The sequence below is a fragment of the Artemia franciscana genome, chromosome 5 (genome assembly GCF_032884065.1).
Source record: "Artemia franciscana chromosome 5, ASM3288406v1, whole genome shotgun sequence".
NCBI classification, from domain to species: Eukaryota; Metazoa; Arthropoda; class Branchiopoda; order Anostraca; family Artemiidae; genus Artemia; species Artemia franciscana.
The window spans coordinates 40,363,741-40,383,110 of NC_088867.1; the positions used below are offsets into that span (position 1 = coordinate 40,363,741).

The 19,370-nt window shown below is 33.2% G+C and overlaps 2 protein-coding genes across 4 annotated transcripts in view; one reads left to right on the plus strand and one right to left on the minus strand.

Moving 5' to 3' along the window:
* LOC136027398 (protein misato homolog 1-like) overlaps nucleotides 1-5,082 on the minus strand; it is an 88,825-nt gene extending 83,743 nt beyond the window's left edge. The window contains exon 1 of the mRNA XM_065704613.1: nucleotides 4,948-5,082. The gene's annotated coding sequence lies outside the window, so the exon portion shown is untranslated. The remainder of the gene's footprint in view (nucleotides 1-4,947) is intronic.
* Nucleotides 1-19,370, plus strand: part of LOC136027400 (LIM and senescent cell antigen-like-containing domain protein 1) — a 55,009-nt gene that overhangs the window by 5,432 nt on the left and 30,207 nt on the right. The window contains exons 1-4 of one of the 3 annotated variants that reach the window (XM_065704617.1): nucleotides 5,175-5,192; nucleotides 9,894-10,191; nucleotides 13,597-13,707; nucleotides 19,183-19,295. In XM_065704617.1, coding sequence (XP_065560689.1) covers nucleotides 9,911-10,191; nucleotides 13,597-13,707; nucleotides 19,183-19,295 — 505 coding nt within the window. In that variant the 5' untranslated portion in view covers nucleotides 5,175-5,192; nucleotides 9,894-9,910. Of the gene's footprint in view, nucleotides 1-5,012; nucleotides 5,077-5,174; nucleotides 5,193-5,304; nucleotides 5,329-9,893; nucleotides 10,192-13,596; nucleotides 13,708-19,182; nucleotides 19,296-19,370 lie in introns of those variants that run through there. The other 2 variants (XM_065704618.1, XM_065704620.1) reach the window with 2 other exon arrangements.

A 19,370-nucleotide genomic window follows, 5' to 3' on the forward strand; every position in this document is an offset into this window, starting at 1 on the left:
AATCCAGCAGTCTTACCGACTCGTACGGTGGTTTTACATGTTGTATTCGAAATGAACATTATGCTAATTATTGACAAAAAACGGTCAGTAAAAATGACAGCCAGTCAGTAAAATTTCTTGTCCCCCCTCAAACATTTTGGCTTGTAACAACACTGCTTGAGACTATTTTCAGAGAATTTTAGGGGATGCTGAAATAAAAACACATTATATGCATATTGATTGTCAAAAGGGTGCATCAGCAACATCTCAGGAACAGCTGAGGATATTAAGTTGAAGCTTTCAGGGTATGTTGAACAGTCCTCGAACCTTCAGGGAATGCTTATGGTGTTTTTAACTAAATAAAAGCACTGATAAAAGATAGCTAAATAAAAGATAATAAAAAAATAAATAGTTTTGTTAATACGTAATAATAGAAAGATAACTAATAAAAGACATTATGCATCCATGATATTAACAGAGTATATCTGCAATATTGTAAGAGGGGTAAGGGTCAGAATATTCAATAAAAAGAAGCTATATGCATCTTGGTTGTCAGAAGGGTGCATCTGAAATGTCCCAGGAGCAGCTGATGGCATTTAGTTGAAACTTACAGGGAATGTTAAGGGAGTATTACAAGAAATCAAAAGCTACTAATTAGAATAAGATATTTCAATTCATATGCTAGAGACATGAAAAACTGGTGAAATATTAATTATATTAACCAAACCAAAACTTCTGCAATCAAAAAAGGAACAGAAATCAATTGGGAATCAGAAATTAACTCTGAAAAAGAAGTTTTTCAAAGAAAAGTAAAAAAAAGCCCCTGGTGGTACTTCTCTGGGTATAAGATAAATGATGTAACTCTCTACCCCATATAATACAGACTATAGTTAACTTTATACCTGGCAATAAAAAACGAACAGAAACTAATTTTTTTTTATCCAAAAAAGAAGGTTTTTAAAGACAAGTAAAGGCCAAATTAAATTTAAGATCGTCAGAAATAAGGCTCTATAACAATTCACACCCAAAATGACTAAAAATTATTATTAAAGAATAAATAAAACCCACAAACAAATAGGAATTAAATAAGCAATCATAGCAACAATGATACCAAAGGTACCATTTTGACCTAAATGAATAAATGGTACTTGTGTATTGTAGCAACCACATTTTTGTTCTTGATCTGTTGTAAAACCGGTTTACTTGTGCACACCCGGAGATAATTAGCTTACCCTGAGTGAGATAAGCTACTATGCTGGTATATTTTGTTAAATGCTTTATATACACAATAGAGTTTTTAGGTCAAGTTTGGTATTTAATATAATGCAATCACGGTGGCCTGTTTTCCATAATTTTCAGTCGTAGTTTCCATAATTTTCGTAATAAAGTATTATATTTTTATCTTATTCTGGTATATGTCATTAGTATTAACCTACATTCACTTCTTGGGTGTGGTTGCTCTAATATTTAAGTACCGGATAAATAAATCTGAAAACGAGTAATACTTAAATTGAATATGCAAATAAAGCTTAAAGCAAACAAAAATCACTACAAACAAGAGTTTGGCTACTGCCCCCTTCCCTAACTGAAAATATATAAATTCTTCTGCATAATTGGCTCTTTTACTGAAAACCAAATGGAAAGAACTAAAAACTCAAACTGAATATTTGATATATAATTAAATTAGTAATTTCTGAAAGCTCATCAGTTCAACATTTATTTGAATGTAATTTTGTTTTGTTTTCAATGTTGTAATAAGTCAAAAAAAAATATTTTAATATAATTCGCCTGAAAACTGTATGTCTTGAGCAGTCCTTGGAAAGAGTGAATAAAATGAAACTGAATATTTGATATACAATGAAATTGACAATCTCTGTTAGGTTTAATTTTTAATGTTGGCCCTTACTTTCGGTCGAAAAAAGCTTGTTTTTGTTGCTTAATTTTTAAAGAAACTAGCCGTTATAGCAAAATAGGATATGAGGAGATTCTGTTGATAAAATGCTAGATCAAGATACATCTATATTGAAATTAGTCTACAGGATGCATGCTATGATAGATCTAGCCCTATAAGAGACCAAAAACTGTGGCGATTTTCAATTGATTTGAATAACAATCTTATGATAATTCCAACTTTATGGTAAAGCTATTTTTTAGGAAATTTTGCCAATTGCAAAAGCTATTATTAGACAACTTTTGCCAATTGAACATTTTGACTGAAAGTTTGAATAATTGACTAAAGTTTCAATTTAATGTTGTCATCTTTTCCCAAAACACTGCATGCATGATGTTTTGACAGTCTGAGAGTAAATAGTGCCTCTTCATCTACCTTGCTACTTAACTATGCATAAATTTTGATCCTCATAGGATTCTATAGTATAAAAACCGCAATTTATGTATGGAGATAAACAAAATTGGCCAGTCCTTTCCTCTTTCCTCTAAAACTAACCAAATCAGACCATTATCAACACGTTCCAAAATCTAATATGCTGTTAACTATCATCTTGAACATTGGCTTTCGTAGTCCAGACTTTTAGCCAGCATAAGGGGAGGGGGCGATTTTGTCAGCTATTTGGTGCCTTAAAGCACATATTATTGCTCTCTTGTGTGTAAAACAGGTGATACATCTTTGAGTACACTGCCAATATAGCAGGGGCATGATAAAAAATTTATTCTCATTGTAAAGATACAAAAAGATTCTACCTTAATTTCATAACTTTATTCCCAAAAATGAGTCAACTTTCTATCATCTAGAATCTTCGTGTTATTCTTCAATAATGCAATCAATTTTTTTCTAGTTTTCGCGTAGTTATCTTGGGGTACTTTATGTCTGAAACACGAGAAATTCCGCCTTGATAAACTTTTGAAAAATTGTCACAAAATGAAAATGGTGTCTATTTTCTCCTTAAAGCATAGGTTCATCAAACATATTTAACTTATACATACCATTTATAAGAAAGAGTTGCCTCCCCCTTGAGAATGGTCCTAAGCCTCACTTCACAGAAAAATAGTGACCTAAAAAGTACTTTTTCAGATTTTAAATTCCTTTAATTCCAAACATTTTGGGTTTGGGCACCTAAAAACAAGGTTAGTTGTATGGTTTAGCCTTTCCCTCATGCTCAAGAAATGAAGTTAGGTTAATCCTAATAAAAGTTACGTAAACTTTACGTCTCCATAAACTTGAGACAAGAAGAACGATCTTAGACTTAAAAACCCTCTTCAAGATAGTTCATGAGAATTTTGGGAACGTAAAAGACAAGCTTGTTCAAAAAATTCCCCAAAGCAACACAAGATCGCACAGTCTGCAATTGGAGCCCGTAAAGATGAAGATTGCAAGATCTAATTCTTACCATCATTCGTTCATACCCTGGGTCATCAGGATCTGGAACAAACTACCATTCCCAGTAGAAAAGATGAAATCACTGGAAGCCTTCTCCAACAGCCTAAACATAAACATACCATATCTCGAGACTTTTAACGTAGGACGACTTTAAATGGAGATCGTGCTGCAGTCGATCCGCTCTTCGCCCTGCCATAACATTTTTCTTTTAAAAAGGTGTCAGTTGTATAGAAATTTTGTATTGAGAGGCGTGAGGAATAAATTTATTTATTTATTTATTTAGTAAGTGTGATAAAATTATAATACTTTAGAAACACAATATTTTCAACTCTAAGCTAAGAGACACTAGCAAAAGAAACCAGTTTGCAGTGCATCAATGCATGAACAACTTCAGCGGTAGGGGGTGTATCATAAAAGTACTAAAATAAGAAAGTAGTAAAGCAAACTTTTTATCTGATAACACTCACTCATTCGTCAGTATTGAAGAGAAAAGAGTTGGTTTCTTGGACTTTTTTCTTTTATGCCAAGCACAAAATAGGTATTGAATAGCCTGAAACTTGGGTACTGAAGAGTTTCTGGTTGTAATATTTTATTACCCAAAATCATCCTGTATATTTTTAATAAAATTGTGTTGATTAAATTTCGCAATGGTATCTTTTACATAAATTTGAGTTTTAGTGAGTTTGTTTAAAACCAAGTACCAATTGAACTGTAACCTGCTACCTCGGCAACGTGTCATAAACCCCTGGGCATACTTGCAGCCCCAGATCAAGATTGGTCAAAATTTCAAGATCGCAAAGTGATGGAGAGTCAGAACAATCGATTAGCTACCCAAAATTAAAATGTAATCTCCACAGAAAACAAATTTTGAATTACTGTAGTCTTAAATTTGAAGGTTACATGAAATGATGGCACATTTAGTTTTTTGAAAAAGTCGAATATTAAAGATTTCACAGACGTTAACAGTCGGTAAAGAAGCTATGTATCTAACTCAAAACTATAAAGTTTTTGGAGGGAATATGTTTGGTTTTGGACAGTTTAGGTATCAACAAGTATAGTCTGAAGCATATGAGGGGGCTAAGGCCACAAATTGTATTTTTTTTGAAGTTTCTATAAAAGTCCTTTGAACTTTTAATGCGGGAAATTCTCCCACTCTCCCCTCGAAACAGTCATGAAAATCCCTCTTCCCGAGAATGGTCAGGGGATTTTAAAGGAAAAAATCGAGAAAGAGACGTTAAAGTGCCCAAAGAACCAGCCTTGAGAAAAGTGCACTTTGCCATGCATTATTCCCAACCTGAGAGAACATAAGCTCGTGACTCAGTGTAGAAGGTTGTGTTATATAAGTTTTCTAGTAGTTGCGTAAAAACAGAAAAACGGTGTATATGCTTAGGAGCCAATTTTTTGAAGAAAAAGGGGCTCTTTTGCATGAACCTTTAGGGGGTGGATTCCATCTGTTTTCAGTTATGTGTAATTACTTCTAATCTCTCATAGTGTATTCCGTCCACTAAAGTCATATCTGGGGAAATGATGTTAAGTCATTTTTTTCTTGTTTAAGAATGTTATCTTTTTTCTTTTTTTCAAATTAATCTTCACTGTCATGGAACAAGAGATTTGGGAAAAAGAATAATTACCTTTAGTATGCATATCCATAAAAGAAAAAAAAATACACAAATTTAAATATTTTTTTCTTTTTTAGGTCATTCTAACAAGTGAAATCCAAGTCAGTCAAATTATATCCTATTGGCTTCAAAAATGCATATGTAAGTACGCTAAAAAGATATCATTTCTTTAATCCATCTCTTATCAATTTTTTTTCTGATAAGGTAATTTTTTTTTGTTCAATCAGTAGCTTAGTGAATTTGTCAAAGAGAAGAATGTAGCTTTTTAATGTTTTAGTGTTCCAGTGTTGTGAGAATAGGCTGTTAAAAACAAATTTGCTTTGTTATTTTTTCTTGACCTAGGCCTGCAATGGGTTGTGTTTTCCACCTGTGGGAGGATTATTAATGCATCAAGTAAAATTGCTTATTTTGCTATTTTTCTGTCAATTGGATTCGTCTGGATTAGGGTTTGACAACCTTTGACCCGCGGGTCATTGAGTAAACTATTTACTAATTTTAATGCCCCGAATTGATGCTGAAAAAAGTATAATATCTCAAAATAAGGTAAAATACTTAAACATGAATTTAATATTTTGAAAATAATAAAAAAATGTAAATGGATACCAAGAACAGCATTTCAGTTTGATGACGAAGTTCTAGCAATGATAATAGTGAATACAGCAAAATTTTCCAAACAAATTCTACTAGGCGTGTAGTGTTTGTTGTTCTCTCAATTGTGGATCATGTTCAGCAGTACAAAAACGGTGACACAGTTGCACAGTTAGCTAAGTGAACCAATTGATATAAAACAAGTATTATCATGGACAAACAAAAAGCAAAAAAGGGTTATTAAAGATGTCTGAACGGATAAGAATGGTAAATCAATGTATACTTTGTGTACAGATGTAATTACCACCAGGACATTATTACTGAACGATACTTATCTTTGAAACATAAATACACGAGTAAAATTACCAATAAAGATTAATCTGAATACATTGCTAAAAGTGTATTAGAATTTGGAAAAACAAAATGAATTCTTAAAGGTTATTACAGGTGTAATCATACTAAATCTACCAGCTCTATTGCCACCGTTCATATTGCAACCGAGCCTTAACAAGCTTGGACACTTTTTTCTTTTTTTTGTTGGACCAATGGAAAATTATTTGCAATTGGACGGTTTTTTTTTAAGATGCATTAATAGATTGTTCCAAGAATTTACTTAATGATTTTGCAAATTAAAAGTGAATAGCTGAGGGAGTCAAAGAAACGCTATTGTTAATTAGATCAGCTAAGCGTCATGTCGAAGGTATGGCCAAAAATATTGGCAAATAGGCCAAAAAAGTTCTTTATTGATGTAATTAGCTTTGCAGTTGATGAAATTACATTCACTAAAAAGTTGATTTATAATACAAAATATAGCAGATCTGAACATCCCTTTCAAATTTGCATTTGGACTGGGTTGGCACACAGCCAAAAGAGGCTGTTAGTAACTGATGTTAATCCTAGATCCATGCTAAGAAGAGCTAAGGATTTACTGACTGAATGTCTAGATTAAGAGTATATTTGTGATTGAATTCAGATCCGCTTTAGTCATGAGTGTTGTAGATTGTGAACTAGCATTTCTTTCAGCTGATTGAAAAGCTTTATTGAGGTTTATATCCATGTGTGGTACACCAGATAAGTCAGTAAAATGACTAAAGCTATGCAGTAGTATAGCTGCTTAGCCATCCAAGGTTGAAACGCGTAATACATGAAAAGTCATTTTCCGTGTTAGATATACCACTGAATTTAGCTGACAGAGTTGAATCGAATGGCATATGGAAGGATGTCCTCAAAACATCCACTGTAAAGATTGTTCTGGCAAAAACACGTATCAGCGGCAATTTCCACGTTTGCCAAAGATGAAAAATCAACATTTAGTAATGTCAGCGAACTTTGGCATGTAATTTAATTGCATAACTGAAAAAATATTGTCTAAAACCAATCTGAACAACTTTTCACTTCAATCCTGTGTCTAGTGTTGCGCTACGGGTGGGAAAAGTGTCACAAAACTTGAGAAACTTTGAAGACAATTTTTTAGGAGTAATGGAAAATGTATATGTTACCGTGAATGTCCGCAAATATTGTTGATTTCGACATTCACCAGTGAATGTTCGAAATTCCTTTTTCTCTGCTAGGATTCTAGTTGCTTTACAAGTCAGACTTTTTAGTCTGATGCAAGCTATGATGGTAAAAGTTAAATTTAAGTTAGGTTAGATTATGTTAGTTTAGGTTAAGTCAGGTTACGTTAAATTTGGTTCTAAATATCAGAAATGGGTTAAAAGTATTAGCCAACCCAACCTCACCTAACCAAACCTAATCTATTCTAACCTAACCTGTCATCAAACCTTACACTAAATTGAAAAAGTTGACTGACAACGCTGACTAAAACCAAGGAGAAAAAAAAAGGTATTTCGGACATTCGTTGGTGAATGTCAACATTCACCAATTTGGGGATTTTTACCGTAACATATATACGCGTTTTTACATTTGGACGGGTATGCGGTTAAGAAAGGCAGTGAGGTTAGTAGGTATTGTATTTAATGCTGAATCGGAAGTTAACTAAGGTTCTTTCCCTGTTTGTATAAACTTGGTCGATTTTGTCCCAAAAATCTCTGGTCTAGTTCTCACTACATTGGGTCTTTGGTGTTCGAGTTGGAGCTACTTTGGATCTAAAATAATTAATAATTTCGGGCCCCAATGGAAGCTAAGTCGGGATTGCAGTCGTCTGATCCTGGTAACATATGGAAACCAATAAATACAATAATTTACAGTTTAATATCTCACTATCCATAAAGTAAATACTTTCGTGCAAAGTAAACGTTTATTTCTAATAAATTCATATTTTTTTTGTTCTTGGAGGGGTGAGGACTGTGGAGGTAATGTATTAACGGAAATTCGTCCCCCTTCCATTTTCGGTTTTCTCAGTGTAATGGTTGCCAAGACGAGGGGGGGGAGTTCGTGATTGAAAAAGTTTGGATTGATAAAAGATATGTTTTCGAAACGAAAACTCAAATAAGCCCATCAGAAGGTCTGAATTATGGCTGATTTGAAAGTTAGAAAGAAATGTTACAAGTTTGAGTGGAATAGGCTTGTTGCTCCTTGGAATTTAAGGATTGCCAGGAATAGCAGTAGTTTCTCCTTCGGCACATAGCCAAGAATGTATCCACGAATTTGTTTGGGGTGGGGGGTACAAAGAAAAAATTTAAATTACGCATAAAAAAAAATTACATGCATATTTTACGTTTTTACTAGTCGGACAATTTTGTTCGGGGCGATTCAAATCCTCTAACCCCCCTGGATATCGCCTTGAATACAGTATATTAAACAGTGAGTTCTACGAAATATATGTCTCAATTCTACTTTTTAGAACTATAATGAAAGAAAGGTGAGGATGATTAGGAGACATTTTGCGGTTGAAGGTTGCCAACAATTGTTCTTTCTGGCGATCCAAATGGGATCAAATAAAAAGCAGGGTGTATTTGAACGAGGCTAGGAGAGATCATAAAAAGGTGGGTTAAAAGGAAAAACTCACAAGATGGGAGTAGAGAGCGAAGCTCTTAGTAGATCTGGATGGAAAAAGAGCGTGTATATCTGCGTTGTCCTCGTATGGCTTGATTCTGTGAAGGATTGATTCTTGAGAATTCCCATATGTTAAACAATTCGCTTGCAACCTCTTTTAAAAGGTTTGTTAAACATTGGTGAATGAATAAGTTAGAAAGGGGTTTGAGATTCCCCAATTAATGTTTTATGGTGCTTCTCTTTCTTCTTTCAGTAAACTTAAGGCATTATACTAACGCTAGATAGTGTAAAAAGCTTATGGTTGCATTTCGGTTTGCTATAAAGGTTAATATACTAAAACTTAAGGCATTATACTAACGCTAGATAGTGTCAAAAACATATAGTTGCATTTTGGTTTGCTATAAATGTTAATATAATAATATCGCCTTTTCTCCTTTTATAAAAAGTAACTTTCTAAAGTGTAGTAATTTTCTTTTTAAAATTAATACGGTGGTATAATTTAAAAATATCATTTTGACTTGTCGTTTGAAAACCACGTTAAAAAGATTCAATCCCTTAAAAATGATTTTTTGAGCCTCGACGTCGACTGATCGTCTCAAAGACGAAGGGTTCATTTGCGAATTGTTCTAGGAGACTAGTTACTATTGAAACCTATTGAGAATTTTTAGCTTGACTGTGAAATTTTATTAAAAAAGACAATTTAATTGTGTCAGCAAACTTTTCAGTCAAAGCGGGTCGCACCAAAGGAAACTTGCAAAGCAGTCAAACTCATTAAATGACATTTCTTTTGAGAGGATCTTCTGTATTTTCCTAGCAGGTATGCTAGAAATTGTTGGGTGACTAGCCTTTCAAGAATTTAACAATCTTTCTAATGGTTATACACTTGGAAGTAGCTCTAGAATTTTTGTGGTTGGGGTTATTTGTTTTGTAAGTTTCATTGACTTGTTTTGTTATCGTGACTGGTGATGCAAATGGAATAGGTGGTAGATGGCGTGTGGAAAATAGAAATGTTATACTCTAAGTGTATATTTTGGCCAGTGTATTGGAATGCTAATATTAGAAGTAATTAGTATATATAATTAACATACGTAATATAATTGACATAGCATTAATTATAATATAGCCTATTCTCACAACATTTTTATTATGACTCTGTGATCGTGGTGTAAATTTACCTTTTAGTTCTCCTTCTTTGCTACTAAGTGTTGCAAATTCACCTTCGTTGTTGCCAAATTTCAGATTTTACGGTAAAAAAAAAACAATTCAGAAGATTAAGGTATTCTGATTTCTTCTACTTCTTCAACGACGAACTTTCTTTACGCCAATAACAACAAAAGAGGTGAATTTGTACGCGTGACAAATTACATTGTTTGAAGTCAGGGTACATTCTTCTCTTTCATATATTGCTAATTTAGTAGCTAGAAATCTAAAAATGAACTCTAAAATATTTCCACCAAAATTGAAGATCGAAGAGAGTAAGTTGTTTCAAAGACGAGCATCGCCGAGAACCAGCCAAACTGATCTTACAAGTGACAGACATAAGGATAAAGCATCTATTCATAGTTTTGCGGTTGAGTTAGCTGATTATGAACTGACAAGTGACAACCATGACTATCAGGAATTGAAAGCGTTGCCAAATATCAGTGATAAGCCCAAGCTTCCACCGCCTTTACCCCCAAGGCGCTATAATAAGGAGAAGGTGAAAGAAAATGGGTGAGAAAAGTTTTATTTTTATGTTCAAAATTAAGGGAACGGTTCGGGGTCAAAATCAATTATTTCAACTCTCATTTTTTTTTTTTTTTTTTACTATTGAAGACATTAATATTTGTGTCAAGGAAGAAGATTAGGGTACTTCAACATGGATATCAAGGACTTCCAGAATTGTAATTAGCGTTTAGTTTCGTCATCGATTGTGTTTCTGAACACTGCGTAACTTTCTTACGCTGTTTCTGTGTACCTAACTGTACACTCATCTACGCTCGAGCTCAATACGTGATCAATGATGTTGCAGCTTGACGTTGCATTACGAGTCTCGAAAAAAGCTAAAGGAATGTGTACCTCCGAGCTTCACAAGAGACTGATCGCACTGAATGGCAATAGACTAGGAGATGCACAACAATTAAGATATCTTCGTTCCTTCATAAATCCTACCAGGAATCTTCAGATGACGTCCACTGTTGCATTTTTTCGGCATAAACTGTTTTCCATTGGTTATGCAAATGTTTGGCATCAAATAGAAGTTTCCTACCCACCAAGTTCAGGAGTATTCAATTCCATTAATATCTTGCACTTTTTGAAAGAAAAAAAAAATCTTCGAGAAATGTAAGCATTCTGCTCTTACTAGTCGGACTTTTTTTTTCAGAAAATCAAATTCCGTTTTTCTTTGACCAGTGGTATAGGAACTTTGTAGGGATAAAAATCATCATAGGCTGCTGTTCTGTGTCCTATTGGGCAAAAATTGTAAGTTTAAGAACTTTTGACTGATATCATTGAGTCCTAAGATCAGCAATCTAAGCAGAAAAAAGAAAAAAAGAGCTTAATTTGCCCGAAAGCAGAGCTAATACTTCGGATCAGCTCTCTCTTATGGGTGCGAACCTTAGCCTTGGAGGCTTTTCAAAAGGAAGATAATAATACTTTGTTCTTTCGTTCTTTTTTACCAGAAGTTCTTTTGATTAAGCAAAAACTAAACAAAAACTTGGGTTAAACGATGTAAGATCAGAGAAGTAAGATCTTAGCAGATGCATTAGCCCGAAAAAAGGGATATCAGGATGAATCTCATCCTTGGAGGCTTATGACAAGATCTTTAACACGTTTTACCTTAAAGGCTTACTATACGTATGGGGATTAGTCTTTCTGATCGCATTTCAAATAAGTAAGTAAGACGGCACTAGACCGTTAAGGTCCAAATCGGCGGTGGTGATCTCCGTTTCATGGTCCTTCATCCAGAAAGTGCAATGGGGGCTGGGGGCCAACCATCCTGTGCTTTCGCACACCCTTCCTGCTTATCTTCCCCAGATTTCTTCATGTACCCATGTAGAGCAGGGTCGACTCTGGCTGAGCATACAGAGTCACGCCACTGACCCCCGTCCCAAACTAACTAACTGGTCACAACTGGGATTGAACCCGTGTCCCTTGGACACAGAATTCCCACGCCAGCGCGCCAACCACTCAGTCAGGACGCATTCCAAATGGTGCTAACAAAGTAGATTTTAATAAAGTTGTTGAATCCTGTTAACAGGGAATGTGGGATTAGTTTATTTGTCTTGAACACTATCAAGCTAGGGTGAATCAGATGGTTCAGCCACACTTAGCACTGGCCGTTAAATTAGCCAGCAAATATTGCCTTCCTATTGAATAGATGGCTAGGACAAAATGGTCTGTCAAAATAAAAACAGCGTCGAACTTTTGAGTGTATTCAAAGAAAAACGACTGTGGCACTTCCTGAAATGTCAGTTTCATTGTGACTGAAAACTGTTTAATCTGTCGTAATTTGTTAGATTATTTTTGAGGCAAAGATGTCATTATTTGGCGGGCGTCATGATGAGCCTTAGGAAACCTTGCATGGGAAAGAAGTGCTAGTGGGTATGTAGCTCCGAAGTATGTAGGTTCTAATAACATATCGTGATTGAATGGAATATAAAAAGAAATTCCGCTCTATAATAATAATTTATTCCATTTTTGTTTCTGGTTTTTTATTGACGCCAGTTTCACTATATTCTGAAATGTAGGTTAAATAATCATATTTTGATAATGTCTAAGATATCTTAAACAAAGTAGTAGAGCCAGGTGAATGATATTTTCAAAAATTAATGAATATTCAGGAATCAGCTCATATATCTTATCCGGAAAATTCCTGAAGTTTCATTGGCTGAGCTGAGCTCCGAGTTCTTATTTTGCACAAAGTCTAAAAGTATTTTTTCAAAAAGTGATTTTGTATCGTACTAAATACATTTTCTATGCTCAAACAAACGGGAAGCCATTAAATAATTATTAGCGTTTCTTACTAGCAGATAATTAATTCAGTTTGCCATTTAATTTTTTCAATACGCTTTTTAGGGGATCCTCTTATCTCCTTCCCCCCGTGTTGTGGCTATGGTCTTAAAATCCTAAGTTTAGATCATAAGAGAAGAATTTCAAAATCCTAAGTGAAGACTAACAGAAGTTCTTTACTATCTTAAAAGCTTCCACGCTTGACTAATTGTGTTTGGTGGTTTGATTGAGGGTGTCCACGACTTCTCGGCAGTAATGAAGCTACTAATCCATAGTAATAATCTGTAGTAATCCATTGTAATAGGCTACTAATCCATAGGATTTTTCCAAGGTCTTGGGATTTCAGACCTGAGATTGGGATCTTTGGAAACACTTTTTTAATCTGCTTAATATATCGGAATTTTTTATGTTACTTATTATATAATTATGAATCATGCCTGTCATTGTGGTACTTCAAATTCATCAGGTGTAGGTGAATGTAATTGTACCATGTTGGGGCTCAATCAAATTCAGGATTTTTCTGGTTATTTTTATCAAAAATCTTTAAAATAAATGAGACCTAAATCATAAGTATCACAAAGTACAAATTTTGAAATATTGAACACTTCTCAGTGGCAACTGTATTTTCATCGACTTGTATGAATTTTCAAGTGAGTAGCTTAATCATATCATGATTTATCTTTCAAGAATCTGAACCACGATGACAGTACGAGCATTTATGTGACCCGGAGTATAAGTTTAATCATAATTTATATTAAATGCATTTTTTTTATTGTGCAAATTATCAACTTCGCATATCCCCCATTAAGGTAAAAGCATAATTTGTTTTTGAAGGGGATGGGTGCAAGTTTGAATAAAAGGTAGAAAATCGTATGGAAAAGACACATTTGGAAGAAATCAAAGTAGTCGTTAAATTTTTAAGGAACAGTTTCACTCGGTCCCCTCCCCCACTATGCAAGTTAGGAGAGGGATTGATTAAGCTTACAGAATGAAAAACCTCATTTTAAAACAAACAATCGGCGACGCAAAGACTTAAACCCCATCCCAAAGGATTGGAATAAAAGTGTAGAACTGCCCAGTTGTGTGTTGGTTTGCTTATAGTAACTCTTGTGTATTTTTTGTTTTTAGACCACCACAACTTTTGGATAATATGCTTTGCACAAAGTGCTCGGAAGGATTTAGTGCTGAAGAAAGGATTGTCAATTCGAATGGTGAATTGTGGCACCCACAGTGCTTTGTGTAAGTTTTCCCTTTTGCATCTTAATTCTGTCAATATATTAAGTTCCTCTTTGTTAAGTACTTTAATTTTAGTTTCCTCTTTAGTTCCTCTTTGTTAAGTACTTTGTTAAGTTTGTTAAGTCTGCTTTGTGTAAGTTTTCCCTTTTGCATCTTAATTCTGTCAATAGATTAAGTTCCTCTTTGATCAAATTTTCAGTAAAGCTTGACTCAAAAAATAAAAGTTTAAAAGTAATTTCATTCACAGTATGCCACCTTGTCCTCTGCAATTTTAGACCCATATATAACGTGAATATTCCATTCACATGCTATTTCCATTCACGTGCTATTCTCTCTCTATTTAGAAGTGGAATAAACCCTTTTCTCTGCCGTCTCTTATGGAATTGGTATGGTAATGCGTCCATACGGATGCGGCTAGGTAGCCAGCTGAGCAAATCCGTCATTATTCCGAAAGGTTTGAAACAAGGCTCTGTGCTTAGTCCGAAACTTTTCAATAATGCCGTCAGAACCGTTACTATAAATATTTCTCCATTTCTAATCGAGTCCTATATTGATGTCAGCCATCTCTGTTACACAGACGATATGTTTCTATATTTAGATGGTCTCCAGGTTCTCCAAAATAGAGTTCATAACTGAGCTTCTCCTCTACGGTTTTTCTCAACAACCTTCCTTTACTATCGATGTTGGCCTAGAAACTATTTCTGCATCGTCCTCTCTGAATTATTTAGGTATCCCATTTGTATCAAATGTTAAAAATACTAAAACACTCGTTATCTCGGTGTTGAAAGAAAAGCTTAGAAAATCGTATCGGCTGCTTGTTCGAGTTTAAGGCCCTTTTCACAGAATAACCCTGGGCAGACTTTACAGTGCTTTTTTTGCACCGCATGTCTTTTTCTTGGTCTCTTTGTGGAGTTATTTCACAATATCTGAGCGGAAGAAAATTAGATCTTTATTCTCCCGCTTTCACAAATATCTTCTGCATTTCCTCAAAAATGGACCAACTTGTGGATAGGTTCTACTAGCGTCGAGTTTTTGTCGACGCGAGTTTTTTTAGCGTCGAGTTGTGAGTTTTTTCTTGTTTATTGTTTCTATCTTATTTTATTTTGCTGTTTTTTTTTGTACTCCTCTAAGTGCATTTTATGTATGTAAAGAGGTCTTGAATAAATTTTTATTATTAATAATAATATAAATAAAATATAATAATTATAAAATATAAGTTAATAATACAATGAAATAATAAAATTTGTTTTAGGTGATTCACTGAGTGCTCAAACAAAGGCACCCTACTCTTACTTTTTCTGTGTGTTTGTTCTGCTTACATTTGTATTAAAATAATATTACAATTAATAAATTAATATTATATCAAAATTAATTTATAAAATTAGGTAATTATAATAAATTAATATTATATTAAGGTTAATATCAGAATTAAAATTATATTAAAATAAATGCGTTTATATTAAAACAGAATATTTTTATTCACTATGCTAGCTTTAATCCAATGTGACCGTTTCAGGACCAAAAAAAAAATCAAATGACATAAAGAGATACAAAAAGTTGCAATAACAGTTATTTCAAGCGGTAAGTGCTATCCCAAGGTCATATATGTTGCTCCTTTGCTGCCGAATGGAGGCTTCCCTTGAAGTAAAATGCTTCTGGCGTTCTTTCTAGAATACCAGATCTAAGGCGGGGAGGGGTGGGGGTCTAGAGGATGTCAATTTTGTTGTTTTCATCAGTTTTTTTAATTAAAGTGCCGAATAAAAGGTATTTTCAAAATCTATGTTAAAGGAGGGGGTAAAAAATGCTAGGTATAAATCTTGAATATAACTTAATGGTGCACGTTGATATTGTGATAGGATTTTACATCCTGCTCAATTTTGTGATTTAAAACTGAAAGCCCCCATTTGATGCTATTGCCCTTAGAAATACTTCTCCCAATGTAATTTCTTGCAATAAATTTGTGCTATCTTTAGCACCTTTTTCCAAGAAAGTGACATTTTGCCACGAAAAATTAGTCATTTTGCAGCACTGCTTTTTTAATGATTAGTTAAAAATTTTAATGATTTAAATTATTATTTAAATAATATAATAAATTAATATTAATCAAATAAATTAAATATTAATTAAATTATTATAAATATAATAAATTAATATTAGATTATTATATATATTTAAATGATTTTAATTGATTAGTTAACATTTTTTAATGATTAGCTATTTAAAATTCAAGTTATTTTCAATCATTCAGTTATAAAAAAAAAAATGGAATCAAATAACTTTGTAAAGGATTGTAGTAAAACTAAAATTAACTAGAGAGGAACTCGCTGCATTAGAAAATTATGATCATTCATAATTTGAAACATTTGAAAAGTAAAATCTGAAACAGTAAAAAGATGAAATACAAGAGCCAATTGAATTATATCAGCCAAAAGGGCATCTTCAATTTATAAACTTGTTCTATTGTATTTGGACTTGTTTAAAGTATTGTTTATTGCAGGTTAAATGTTCTATCTTTTTTTTTGGCTATTCGGAGTTTTAACACATATTTTTAAAAATTATTTTCGCGCTTTTTGATCCATTTGATTGATCCAATCAATCAAATTATACAATGGTGAAAATGAGTATATTTATATACATATTTATACAATTACAGTTTCAATATATATATATATATATATATATATATATATATATATATATATATATATATATATATATATATATATATATATGTATATACATACATAAATTTGTATTTTAAAGAGTTTATTTATGAGAATTTCTAGTCAGAAACCCAAACATACAATTATAATTTGTAAAATAATGTGTGCACGTAATTTTTGGGTCTCCAAATATTAATTATGAAAAATTAATTCTTAGCATTGCATAATCTCATTATGAGTACATTTATAACATGCTCAAACCGTTAAACAAAATTTTTCCCTTAAGAAATTTAAGAAACCATATTTTTTTTATATTGCGAAAAGTAATTTTTGTGCTTTTTTTGTCGATTAAATCTTACACAGATGAAAATGAGAAAATTATATATATTAGGACCCGACCGATTGTATAAGGCCGATATGAGGGTCACTGCCATTATCGGACATAGGGAAAGTAACATCGATTGTTGTTCGATATTTTTTTATTTGCAACTTGTCCAGAAGGTGGCACCAGATTTCCTAATGTAATTTTGCCTGTTCAGTCATTGGCGATAGAGCCAGCTAAGTCTTGCCTTGGTGGAGAAAGCAGCAGAGATGAGTCAAAGTATATTTGTTGGCAATACTTGTCAGTGCACACCTGGTGCAGCAATGTTCTAAATGTATGGTGACTTCAAAAACGTATATCTTTTACCACAACAACTAAAAAGAATACAATAAACCATACGGTTTCTGTTCAATGAATCTTCATTTGCGTGGATTAAAGATCCAAGATCCAATCGACTAAAACCGCAATATCTAGTCAGAGGCGCAGCTAAGGGAGAGAGGGGGCGTTGTAAGGTAGGGAGGGTCCAAGGTGTTGGCACGCAGCGAAGGTGTTGGCAAAATTTATCTTGGAAATTTAGCTTGTGTGCATATTTATTGGTATATTGGACAGTTTTGTCGACACGTTCTTTAAATCCCTCCTCCAAACTTAAAACTCTGGCTACATCCTAAATCCAGTGAATGGATTTGTTATTAAGAGACCATATAATATGAATATAAAGTTTTCACATTAATATGTAATTGATTAAAATCCAAAGTTCCGCTATTGAAATTTGGATTTGAATAATCAATTTCAATAAATATCTTGCGATTTTTTCAATCAAATTTTCATGTGTTTGTGTTTATGTAACTAAACCGGTTTCTTTGATTAAAGTTAATTTCTTATTTGTTACTTCTGCAAATATTCGCCATTTCTTTCGTGAGCTCAAAAGCTGCTGATCAGAAAAGGTAAAGAAAATCAAACAATTCTTGTAAATGGCCTAATTTCTGGAAACCACAGTGAGGCTGTTCCTTGTTGTGTAATAGACCAAGGAGAAATATGTGTGTATGAATATAGACAGAGAATGAAGGGTATAAACTTTAGAGTTTTTTCTTCGCAGGGCAATTTATTGGCAGATTACATTGGTATTGTATCAGTGCGGTACCGCGGTATCAGACCCCATATCGTTTGGACCCTAATATATATACAATTACAATTTGACTACATGTTTTTTCGAGTGTTTGTTTTTGAGTATTTTTGGTCAAATAAGAACATGTACTTATAATTTGTAAAAATAATATGTGTTTTTATAGCATTTGCAGTAATTATGACTACTTAAAGTTTACCATATAATTTGCCATTTAATTCTTAGATACCTAGAATGTTTATTGGAATTTAGTCAAAAGTTAGTAGAAAATTTTATTTTTGACTCCACTACCTCGTAATTTCTTTTTGCATTGTACTTTATTTTTGGAAGCGTTCAGATTTCTTCGCCTTTTCCTTGCACTATTTTCGAATAGTTCGTGGTAACGAATTGTTTGAAAAGAAGCAACCCGGCTCAATAGTAACCAAAACTATAAAAAAAACGGAAATTTTATAACAATAGTTACATCAAAAGAATTGCATTTTAATGCTGATTTTAAATATAGAACTTTTTTACTGTTTTAAAAGTTGAGTTGAGAGAAAGAGTCAAACTTTAGCGTAAAGAGCGGGGCGTTGAGGAGGGAACAGCCTCTTTCATATTCGGTATAATTTCTGTTCGTTCTAAGTTTTAATATCGCTCCTTACTTTCAGTTAAAAAAAAACTTTTTTTTATTTAATTATGAATATGAAGAGAACGAATCCAATACAGCATGGGCCCTTTTCTGTATTTTAATGCTTCAGTACGAAAAAAATATCACTTAGATAGCGATTCCACAGCCTTTCGATTAAAAAATCGTGTTGTTATCTCTCTGAAATAGTAACCATTTGTCTCATTCCAAATGCACCTCTTGTTTCTAAATACGGGTTCTTTTTTAAGAATAATAAGCCCATTATTTCAGCTTTTTAATTCTCAGCTTTCATTAGTTCATTAGTTCTCAGCTCAGTTCATTAGTTCTCAGCTTTTTAAGTTGTTTTATTCTCTTCTTTTTCGAGAGGGGGGGGTATATTTGTATTGAGGTTTCGATTTTTGTGTGTGTTTAGTTTGGGTGTCTGAGGCCTTGCAAGTCAAGCCTCTTATTTTATTATAGTTTTTACATTAATGCTGTATTGTTTTTAGTCTCTTAAAAGCTACAGACTATGGGCGTTGCTGTAATTTGCTAATTTTTTATGAATAAACCCAGTTGTTATCATTAATACTTCTGGGGAAATTAACAAACTTCACCGTAATTCATTTAGAAATTGGAATGAAATACAGAAAATTAGGGAGAACATTTTTGAAGGTTTATATTTTTGAATGTTAGTTTTTCAGATGTTTTTTTTCTGGGTCTTCCCCCCTAAATTTGTCAGATGTGCTTTTCAGATTTTTCTTTTCAGATGTGCTCAGTGTTTTCGGCCATTTCCTGATGGTATTTTTTATGAGTTTGAAGGGAGGAAATATTGCGAGCACGATTTTCAGATGCTTTTCGCTCCTTGCTGCAATCGCTGCGGTATGTATGCAAGATTCAACCTGGGGACTTGATTTATTAAATCATTATTAAAATGATTATATTATATATATTACA